General features: G+C 43.6%; 1 protein-coding gene across 1 annotated transcript; it reads right to left on the bottom strand.

Annotated features, from left to right (window-relative positions):
- Nucleotides 1-348: 348 nt before the first annotated feature.
- Nucleotides 349-11,020, bottom strand: LOC135891795 (keratin, type II cytoskeletal 5-like). The gene is made up of 9 exons (XM_065419458.1): nucleotides 10,523-11,020; nucleotides 9,649-9,863; nucleotides 7,065-7,125; nucleotides 5,065-5,160; nucleotides 4,034-4,198; nucleotides 2,969-3,094; nucleotides 1,579-1,799; nucleotides 724-758; nucleotides 349-605 (listed from the first exon to the last, which is right to left on the bottom strand). Exons 1-9 carry the CDS (start codon nucleotides 11,018-11,020, stop codon nucleotides 349-351), a joined length of 1,674 nt encoding a protein of 557 aa, XP_065275530.1.
- Nucleotides 11,021-11,579: the final 559 nt, after the last annotated feature.

Below are 11,579 nucleotides of genomic sequence, written 5' to 3'. Positions count from 1 at the left end.
CTTTCTCAGAATCAGCCCCTTTATGGTATTTCAAGCTGGTCATTCAGAATTGGAGTACTCCATATCGATAGCCACTTTTGAAAAACTTGGCCATTATCCGCCATAGTTTATTTCATGGTGTGGTTTTAAGTAGATTATGGTACCTGGCTTAAACCTAGAGGGAGAGTAGGTGTCACTACCATGACAACTGGTTGGGTGACAATTGTCACCATGACCGTTGCTCTCTTTGAGGCAATACATAGCAGGTTATTGAGCTGTAAGGGACACCGTTCATTTCTCTTTTGGATGTCAGGGTTGGGTGGAGGAGCTGAGCTGCAGCCATTAGATGATAAGAGAAGGCACCATCTTCTAGACTCTCCTGCTTGTCGATTTCACCGACGTGGAGGTGACGGTTGTTTTCGCAATGGTACTGGACCCGCCTCCAGATCCGTACCCTCCCTTGCCTGCACTGTATCCTCCACCAGAGACGGATCCTCCACCTAAGGCATATCCACCTCTTCCACTGCCGGAACTGAAACCGATTCTACCACCACTGCCTCCTCCTCCTCCAAGGTAAATCCCACCTCCAAGTCCACCTCCAGAGGTTAAGCTGCCACCCGCCATGGCTGCAGAGGGAAAACAAAGGCAGTTGGTTATTCCAGAAGCAAGCCCAGGAGTCCTAGCGCACAACCCACAACCTGACACCACCTCTAACAGAACAAGAAGAACGTGCAAGCTACTTACAGATGCTCACAGCACTTTGGCACTCTCCAGACATCCTGCAAGGGAAAGAAAGTGGTATGTGTTACACATCCAACAGAGCCGTTATACTGCTAGGAACCCTGCAATCAATGATATTTCATCTGCTGAAGGCCAGGGTCAGTTTCTAGTCGGGAACTGGAATTTCCATTCTGCAGGATATTCCAACATTTTGGGGGTAAAAAATTATTCCGGTTCAGAATGAAAAAGCTGAAATTTTGAAATTTGCCATGAAAGAAACATTTCAAACTTATTCTTAACAGTGTCATTTTGACTTTTGTATTGTATTAAAATATTAACTATAATATATGTATTATGTACACATGCTACTAAATGTAATATAATGTTAAAATTAATATTCTCCTATCATCTAAAAAAGTCAAAATGAAATTAGTCCCAATGATGCTATCAAAAGGGAACATTCCAACTTTTTCCTGTTGAAAAATTCTCAAAACCAAACACACTTCCACAAAACATTTCAATTCCTACAAAACTGCATTTTCAATGCAAGTTACATCACTTAACTCTCATAACTTAGACTGACTTACAGCATATGGGTAGACAAAGCCAAAGGCACACAGTCTTGCTTAAGGTCACCCAGCAGATCAGTGGCAGACTAGAACCCATGTCGCCTGAGTGCCTACCCAGAGCCCTATCCACTAGACCAGACCACCTCTTGCTCTTAAAGCGCAGCATGTCCTAAATGCTAATACACCAATATTATTTGGGCAATATTAGTTGCCAGATAGTTTGGGGCATTGTTTTAAAAGGATGAGTATGACATGCGCCAAGTTTCCCCATTGACTTCAAAAGATCTGGTCCTCATTATATTGCCCTAACCTGCATTCTTCTCCTTCCAGCAGCTTCCTGTAGGTGGCGATCTCGATATCCAGCGCCAGCTTGACGTTCATCAGCTCCTGGTACTCCCGCAGCTGACGCGCCAAGTCTGCCTTGGCCTTCTGCAGGGCACCCTCTAGCTCAGCCAGTTTGCCCTTGGCGTCTTTGAGGACCAGCTCGCCTTGCTGCTCGGCATCGGCAATGGAGGTCTGCAGCTTTTCACACTGCAAGGCAAGACAGACATCTGACGGATTCTGCTGAGGGTAGCACAGAAACCCAGCCCTGATCCTCCTTTGCCCTGTAGTGTATGTCATTGACAATGGTGCAAAGTGAGCGTAAACCACTGCCATTTTGGTATGAGAGTGGATTACATTCCATGTGCACTGGTATAAATGACTGAACGAGGGAGAATCAGGCTGCCGGAGTTTTACATTACCCCAGATTTTGCAACAATAGTGAGATCACCAGAATGGTTTTCATTTGCAACCATGGTCCAAATCCCAAGACCAGCCACAAATGAAACACTTCAGAAACGCATGGCACAATCTGATAAAAGCACCAGTCTCAGTATTGCCCAGGTGTTCAGAAATCATGGCACCAAAAAATCATGAGATCAAAATTCATGAGATCATACTAAATAAGTTGGGGCTTCTTTTTATCAGCCTTCTGGTTTTGGAGGCTGTAGTGTTCAAGCTTCATCTCTGTAATCATGAGGCCCTTTCTTAAATGAAAGCTGAAAATCTCATGTCATCACCTGATTCCAGGAGCTGGGGCTTTTAAAAAAAAACAACACACCGAATACCATGCAATGTGTGATTAAAAATCACAAGAATTGACAATATTGTAGTCACCACTCAAGAAAGGCAACTAGACTAGACAAAACTAGAATAACAAGGGGTATTGTGGTAGAAATTATGTTAAATACTCATCAGCACTTAGATGTTGTTGAGTCTATAGGGAGACAGATAGACCTCAATGCTTTCTTTTAGCCAGAGTGCTTCCTGACATGAACAGAGCTGGCTGGAAAATGGAAATGTGCCTTTTTATTTAAAAAAATCCCAAATTGGGGCAAAAAGCCAAATATGTGAAATTTTTCATGAGAAGGGATTTGCAGAAAAATTCCATTTTAGGAGAAGGCTCTAGTCAAATTTGTTTTCTCCAGGCAGGAAGTGAAATTAACAAGAGCTTTCCCAGCAGGAACCTTGGGAGCTGCCATTTTGATGTTCTCAAAAGAAAATTGAAATTTTGTGAAAAGAGCTTTTTCGAATAGAAAAATCATTGCAATGGAAAGTTCCTCATGAGCACTACGTCTACCAGATTTGAATTGCCTGCAGTGAAACCCTAAAGGAAATCATCCCAGGTTCACACTCACGTGCATGAAAAAAAGCCATACCTGCTTCTTCACGTTTTCTATTTCAGCCCGTAGCCTCTGGATCATCCGGTTCAGCTCTGAGATCTCGCTCTTGCTGTCTCGTAGACTGTCTCCATGTTTCCCAGCTGTCACCTGCAGCTCTTCGAACTGGTGTTCGGAAACAACATAACCGGGTGGTGTCAGACAAAGGCTAGTGCGTATACTCTTTGCAGCAAACCATCATCACCTAGTGAGTTATCTTCCAAAGAGGACACTGTTCAGAAGAATCCAGTAGAGTATTCCAAGTGGGGAGATGGCCACCCTCTTGGTCGACATACCAGGGATTAAACCGGGGACCCCCAAAGCTAAAAAATATGAGCTGCTACTTGAGCTAAAGCTGCAGAAGTTGGGGGGGTGAGGGAGCTGGCAATTCATACCCTTTGTGCATCAGCCCAGTGGGATACACTCACCAGTGAGTTGCATTTGTAGCAGAGGTTCGTAACTCATGGGACCGGCTGTTTTTCCATGCCCTCTCCTTTTGCCACTCACTTGGGGGAATTGCTACTACTGAGGAAGCCTGCATTTTGGAAATGCACGTGGGATTCTCACACCTGTGGCTGCCAGCAATAGTGGGGCATTACTTCACGTTCCTGGGCGAAGGGGCACTTTGGGTTCTAACCATCTAACCATCTGCAGCACCAACTGGGGTGGCTTGTGTCTTATGTGCACAGCTTAGCCAAGTTGTGAGCAAGTGTTATAGAGCAGAGACACAGTGTTTAGATGAGTAAAGGACGGAGAGCAAATAATCTTATGGAGCCCCATCCCTACACACACACCACCCCCATCACAGCTTAGACCTCCTCAATCATCTTGGTCTGCAGCACCAAGGAGGTGACAGCTTCTTTGCCTTGGCCAAAGCTGCATGTGAAAAGACAGAGCATCCGACCTGTGGATGGCAGTCGCTACTCAGCTGTACAGGATAGCATTGGGCTTATATTTGCCCAGTGGCACGAGGCATTTTGCATCCAAACTCCCTACATCCACTGAAGCCAATGGCAAAGCTCCCATGCGAGGCATGATCAGGACCCTAGATGCTGGAGGACTCACCTTGCACTGGTAGCAAGACTCTGCCTCCGCTCGGCTCCTCTGAGCAATCTCCTCGTACTGGGCTTTGACCTCCCGGATGATGCTGTCCAGGTCTAGGTTTCGGTTGTTGTCCATAGACAGGACCACGGAGGTGTCAGAAGCTGTCTGCTGCATCTGAGACAGTTCCTGAAAGTCCCATAAACGTGGGCTTTAGCCCCACCATGTTTTTCATTGTATATGTTCCTCTCTTTCTCAGCCCTTCTCCATTTCAGATCCTCCCTGACTAGAGAGGTTGGTCTGAATTTTCTGAAGCGCCTAGTGATTTGGAGTGCCCAGCATGAGACGCCTTCAAGAGGCCTGATTTCAGAAGCACTTCCTGAAAATCAGCCCCCCTTTAAATATATCACAAGTTAGGTCCTCCCAAGCCAGTAGAATTTATCCAAGAGAGGTTTAAGAGATGACTTGATCTCCGTCTCCAAGTATCTTCACAGGGAAGAGATTTCTGATAGTAGACAGTTCTTTAATGTAACAGCAAAAGGCACAACGGGATCTAGTGGTTGGAAGGTGAAACTAGACACATTCAGACTAGAGATAGGGTGCGCATTTTTAATTGCAGTGAGGATGATTTAACCAACTGGAACAACTTGCCTAGGGATGGAGTCTCCATCACATGAAGTCTTTCAATCAAGACTGGACATCTTTCTCTATGAGATGCTCTTGCTTACAAAGAAGTTTATGGGGTTGATACAGAAATTTCTTGGCTGTATTATACAGGAGGCCAGACTAGATGATCACAATGGTCCCTTCTGGCCTTAAACACTAAGAATCTATTTAGACCTTGGTGCTGCTTCAGTTTAAATTGGAGAGAGGCTGCTAAGACACAAACCCGATCCTACACAGTCGACATGGATGTATTTTAAAGAGGAATATTCATCCTCAGAAAGCCAAAAATCCCAACCCCCAGCTATCTAATGGCACCATCCAAGCTGTTTAGAATTAGCTCTCCAGGGGTGTATTCCGCAGCTGACCAAGAGAATGGCAAGCCTTCTTACCGCCTCATACAGACATCTCAGGAAGTTGATCTCATCAGTCAGGGAGTCTAGTTTCGCTTGCAGCTCCACCTTGGTCATATAGGCAGCATCCATGTCCTAAAGGAAAGATCGGTAATAGAGTGAATCTTTCCATCTCCTGAGCTAATAAAATCAGGCTTCTAATTAGAGCTGGACAGAAACCAGATTTTCCATTTTGCAGGAAAATCCATGATTAAGATATTTTTTCCTGTTCTGAAATGAAACAAAACCAGAAAATTTTGAAATTTCCTGCCCGGCTCCGTTTGGGCGAGGGAATAATAATTGGGGGACAATTGAACTGTTTTTTGTTGTTGTTTTTTCCATAAAAGTGAAACATTTTCTTCCGATTTTGATCTTTTTTTAAACTTTTCAAAAAACTTTTAAAATGAAAAAAAGTGAAATGCTCCTTTCCACAAATATCAAACTGGGACATTTGGACATCAAAACACTTCCTTTCATGTTTTTGCTCAAATGAAAATTTCCTCAACATTGACACATTTTTCTAAACTTTTCAGTTTTGACGAAAACTGCATTTTGGGGCAAAAAAAAACTTCTAATCATTTTTATTAGTGATGCTTCCAAAAAATGGTCTCTAATGTTAGTCTGCCTACAGTAAACCTGAAGCTGGGACAAGCTGAATTGTGTATTGATGAAGGGTATTTCTATGCATACGCATACAATATTGTCTCGTTGTTTTCTTGTGCTCTCTGTCTCTCTGCCTCTACCCTTTTGTCTTACTATACTTTGATTATAAGCTCTTTGAGGCAGGGACCATTTTTTTGTCCTGGGTTTGTACAGCACCTTGCACAATGAGGTTCTGGGCCAGGACTAGAGCTCCTAGGTTCTATTGCAATATAAATAAAAAATAATAATGGAGTAAAACACCTATAGAATTAAGGCTAATCATGTACAAAAAAGAGACATGCATCTGTGTAAGTTGTGTATTTGTCTACACAGTTTGTGTACTTGGCCTTCAGCAGTAGAAACACTGGTACCTAACAACCTTTTTCCTGATCTATTTTGCTATTATATCAGCCTGACCGGAACTCTTTTCTGAGACTCAGACCTGAAGAAGAGTTTTGTGTTGTTTCTCTTACCAACAGAAGTTGGTCCAAACTCAAGATAGGCCAAGACCTTAGAATCATAGAATCATAGAAGATCAGGGTTGGAAGGGACCTCAGGAGGTCATCTAGTCCAACCCCCTGCTCAAAGCAGGACCAATTCCCAACTAAATCATCCAGGCCATGGCTTTGTCAAGCCTGACCTTAAAAAACTCTAAGGAAGGAGATTCCACCACCTCCCTAGGTAACCCATTCCAGTGCTTCACCACAAGATCTTAAGGTGTGTTGGGGAGCTCCGTTAAGATGAAACTAACTTTAAAGAGTGGAATTTTACTGAGTAGCAACTCTTAGCATATTCTGACGACTATTTTAAGAGCTATTTTAGCAGCGTACTAGCCACAGGATATGCAGTGGAACAAAGAACTTTGAAACTCGCCTCAGATAAGAAGTGCGTACCAAAAAAAGGAAATGGATAAGAACCAGAAGATACACAATATGGGTAACAAGCGTATAGTGGCTCCTAAATCATAGGAGAAGTAAGACCCTCTGCAGACTGGATGCAGGCCATCTGCAAACTCCGGGGAGGTCTTCAGCAGTAACTGTTTGCCTCTCTGTGTATGTGCTGTTTTGACTAACTGTTACTTCAATAAATCCAATCAAAGCTGATTTACTGGGGGGTTGTTATTGAACTAATCCTGACTCGAGAGAACCGCTCTCCCTAAACATATAATCACAGTTTAAAATTGTAGCAGTCATTGCTTATCAATTCATTGGTTGGTGATGATCAGCAAATTATGAATTATCAACTCTCCCTTTGTTCTTTTGGGGGGCAATTTTAAACAAAGAGTTCCTAATAATCCCAACCATTTTCTGTTCATCGCTTAAAGCTTCCTGTGGATTTTACCCGGCTGGTTGGCTCACCCTTTTCAGGACCACAAAGTCATTCTCCATAACTGTCCTTTTGTTTATTTCCTCTTCATACCTGTTGAGTGTAAAGAGAGAAAACAGGGTCCGGTTGCTTATTTTTATTCTTGCTTAAGTCATTGGCAACAAGACAAAGAGGCTAATGGAAATGGGTCGGACCCCTTTGGCAAAAATCTACCACCATGTTTGAGGATTTATGGACAAACAGCAACATTTTGCCTTCCCAAACGAACCACTGATTGCTGCCATCTTTCTAAAACTCCCAGCCCAACAAAGAGTCCAATGATGCAAATACTTACTACCAAGAGCAGCATGTGACCTCCATGAGGAGCTTCATTCACTTCAGTGGGGCCACTCATGGTAGCAAACTTCGCACCCGATAGCAAGTGTTTGCAAAATTAGGCACACAAAGTGGTACTTCCATACTACGTCTGATAGCCCAACTTATTATGATATAACTGCACTCAAGTATTGAATCATGATCTCTCAGGGACTTAGCAGTGCAAACACCTATCAGGTCATCTGGGCCACCCCTAAAATGACTTAGCAAATTGTACACTTTCTAGTGTTTTGTGCAGCTTTGTTTTAAAGGACTGTCTATATTCAAGGGGGATGTAACAATATCATAGAACCATAGGGCTAGAAGGGACCTCTCCAGTGGTCATCTAGACTAGTCCATCTCCCCATGCTGAGGTAGGATTAAGTATATCTAAACCATCTCTGACAGATGTTTGTCTAACTTGTACTTAAAAACCTCCAATATGGCGGGATTGTAGAGGTGAAAACTCCTCTCACTGTCCATGTGCTTGCGTGAGGGATGCGTGTGAGCTGAGAGAACAGGTTCAGTGAAGGATCAAAGGATTTTGTTGACTTCTGTGAGCCCATGAGTTTATACCCTAGGAATGTTTGTGGATTTTTTATAGCTCTCGAACAAGAATCGTGGAACCCATCCAGTCAAACCGATCGTTCTCTGCTGTTCTCTCTCTACCAAATTCACAGCCATGAAAAACGCATCACGGACTGTGAAATCTGGTCTACCCCTGTGTGCTTTTACCGTATACTATAAAGATTTCACAGGGGAGACCAGCATTTCTCAAATTGGGGGTCCTGACTCAAAAGGGAATTGCGGGGGGGGGGGGTCACAAGGTTATTTTTAGGGGGTCTTGCCACCCTTACTTCAGCGCTGCCTTCGGAGCTGGGTGGCTGGAGAGTGGCGGTCGTTAGCCGGGCACCCAGATCTGAAGGCGGCGCCCCGCCAGCAGCAGCGCAGAAGTAAGGGTAGCAATACCGTACCGTGCCACACTTACTTCTGCGCTGCTGCCTTCAGAGCTGGGTGGCCAGAGAGTGGCAGCTGATGACTGAGGGCCCAGCTCTGCAGGCAGCAGCACAGAAGTAAGTGTGGCAATACCATCCCATGCCATCCTTACTTCTGTGCTGCTGCTGGCGGCGGCTCTGCCTTCAGAGCTGGGCTCCCGGCCAGCAGCCACCGCTCTCCAGCTGCCCAGCTCTGAAGGCAGCGCACCGCCAGCAGCAGCGCAGAAGAAAGGGTAGCAGTACCAGAACTTCCCCTACAATAACCTTGCAACCCCCAACAACTCCTTTTTGGGTCAGGTCCCCTACAATTACAACACCATGAAATTTCAGATTTAAATAGCTGAAATCATGAAATTTATTATTTTAAAAAACCTATGACCGTGAAATTGACCAAAATGGACCGTGAAATTGATACGGCCCTATCAATGAGACTACATCCCACATTATTCACATCCAAGAACAGGAGATTTTGTTAAATTTCCAGCTTGGCGAATTGGTTTCAAAAGTCCTACCCACAAAGAAATCCATTTTCTTCCATTTCTGCCTTGCCACAAAGGTAAAACCCGACTGATTTCAAATTACCCAAGAGCAAGTTAGAGTGGGATCTGTCCACTAATATAATACAATTAAATCTTAATAATCCATTCCTAATTAGGGAAAAGGTCAACTATAATAAATCTCTACCAGAAGATCTTTCAATCAGAACCATAATTCATATTCACATTATTAGTGCTGGTAGAAAAATGAGTTGAGTCAATTCATGAAAATTGTATCCTTCCTTGTCAAAATTCAAAATTTTGATGACAAATTTCATCAAATTTTGAAAAAAAAAATTGACCATTTCTACAGCTGATTGAAAGATGGGGTGAAATTTTCATGAACATTTTGACAATTTATTTTCTCAGCATTTGAAATTTTTATGGACATTTCATCCACATTTCAAATTTTGAAGGTTTTTATTTTTTTACCATCTCTACAGCTTGTTGAAACATATAATTCAATTTCTGTGAACATTTTGTCCATTTTTTTGGTCAAAATTTGAAATTTCAGTAAAAAATTCACCAATATTTCAAATTTTGACTTTTTTGAAAAATCAAATTTCAGAACATTTTCAGAAAATTTCCACCAACTCTAATTATTATTAGAAATTGACCCAGGCCAAACCCCAGAACCCAATAATCTGAACTTTGGCAAATTTCCAATTGGCTTCCCAGCTTTCTGACTGGAGTCTGACTGCAATGATTATACTTCATTATTATTTCCTTACTTGTTCTTGAAATCCTCCAACAGATCTTGGAAGTTCTTCCGCTCGGTATCCAGCTGTCTCCTCTCATTTAACAGGCCATCTAGCTGCTTTCTCAAGCCATTAATATAAGCCTCAAAGAGCTGGTCAAGGCTCTTTTTAATGGGGCCTTGGCCCTGTTCCTGCAAGAGTTTCCATTTCGTCTCCAGAACTTTATTCTGCTGTTCTAGAAATCGGACCTGAAAGCCAGAAGAGAGTGGTTGGGAAAAAAAAAAGATTATTTAAAATTTTCATCCTTCTTTTTTGTTTGTTTTCTTATTGTTGTTGACCAGGTCTAGTGAGTTTAACCTTTTGCCCTATACACCTATCCTGAGAGCAATGACTCAGTAACCCTGCTCCAGAATCCTCTTGAATAAACAGGAAAAAATGCTCCTCGAACAGCAGAATCAAACATTTGTGCAGGGATTTTTTTCCAGACAAAATTCTCAGTCATAGGCAAAAGAAACTTGAGCTTTCTCATCAGAGAGACACCAACGGATTAGAAGAATCCACGCCAATAAGGCTAACTACGTAAATGGATGGTGTTGACCAGATGGGAGATGACATTTAGCAGGGAATACATCGTACAATTTGTTGCCTTGGTAACCAATGCTAATGGTCCAGTAGGTAGAGCAGAAACCCATGGTTCAATTCCCTAGTCTACCAATAACCTTCTCTGTGACCTTGAGCAAGTCACTTCCCCTCCTACTCTTTGTCTTGTCTATTTACAGTGTAAGGTCTTTGGGGGAAGGGGCTCTCTTTTGCAAAGTGTTTGTACAGTCACAGGCAGTTGGGGAGGGGCTGATCTTGCGTGGGGTCTCTAGGAGCAACAGAATGTCCCTTCCCCCACTCATCTCACCTTGTCGATGAAGGAGGCAAATTTGTTGTTCAGGGTCTTCATCTGCTCCCTTTCCTCTTTCCGCACTTTCTGGATCTCTGGGTCGATCTTCAAGTTGAGAGGAGTCAGGAGGTTCTGGTTGATGGTCACTTCTTGAATGCCACCAGGTGGGCAAACAGGAAATCCAGGGCCATCCCATCCACCACCAAATCCTCCTCCAGCCCCACCACCAAAGCAACCACCGAGCCCACCACTGAACTGTCCCCCAGACCCAGCACCACCGCCAAACCCAAACCCTCCACAAGTGCCACCAAATCCACCAATGGAAATCCTTTTATTTCCTCCCAAGTTATGCAGGCTCCTACTGCCAAAGCCTCTGGGACTGCAGGCTGAGCCTGCACATCCTCCGCGTGACACCGTGCTGAAGCTGACTTTGTTCCCACCACCAAAACAAGCAGAGCTGGAGCTGAAACCCCTAATGCTGCTTCCCAGGCTTTGGCCAGAAAACTGGCGAGACATAGTGGCAGCTTCTCTGCAGCAGAAGAGAAGAGAGAAGGAGACCTTGACGGGGCAGCTACCAGAGGAAAGTCCCAGAGCAAAAGCCGTTGAGTCCCTCTAAAGACAGTGCAAATCTCTTCCTTTTTATCTGTTCAGGGACTTGGCTAGGTAACAGGGGAGTGGAGAAAGGTGTCATTTTGTGTGTTCTTTGGGCTTAGATGAGCCATCACCTCTTCCCTTTGCCAAAAAAACTGACTTTCCCTGAAACACACCCCAAAGAGCTAAAAAACCTGCAGCAGTACTGTTGTCTTTGGGAACTCTTGTTTGCCTCAAATTACTTGTGTTTTCCTTGTACCAACCCAGAATAGATTATCCAGTCTTTCTTCGATGACACGGCATTCTAAATTCCTTGACATATTTTGCCCTAGGGCAAGACCCTTCCTATATCCAGATCACTGACTTTTTAAAGCCTGTTGGCAAGTGTTGGTTTAGTGAATTTAGAAGAAATACCCTGCCTTTCACAATTCAGAAGACAAAACAAAAAAACACAACACACCCCAGGATTGCCCCATAAAACAAC

Source organism: Emys orbicularis, chromosome 19 (genome assembly GCF_028017835.1).
Source record: "Emys orbicularis isolate rEmyOrb1 chromosome 19, rEmyOrb1.hap1, whole genome shotgun sequence".
Lineage (NCBI taxonomy): Eukaryota > Metazoa > Chordata > Testudines > Emydidae > Emys > Emys orbicularis.
Note: the sequence above shows the minus strand (reverse complement) of the source record. Positions and strands in the feature narration are given on the sequence as shown.

Excerpts from the sequence above, each read along its gene's own strand:
- LOC135891795 (XM_065419458.1), bottom strand. The coding sequence starts at position 11,020 with ATGTCTCGCCAGTTTTCTGGCCAAAGCCTGGGAAGCAGCATTAGGGGT. Across the intron at positions 7,126-9,648 it reads TTGGAGGATTTCAAGAACAA|GTATGAAGAGGAAATAAACA; the intron begins GTAAGGAAATAA and ends TACACTCAACAG. Across the intron at positions 606-723 it reads CCAAAGTGCTGTGAGCATCT|CCATGGCGGGTGGCAGCTTA; the intron begins GTAAGTAGCTTG and ends TTCCCTCTGCAG.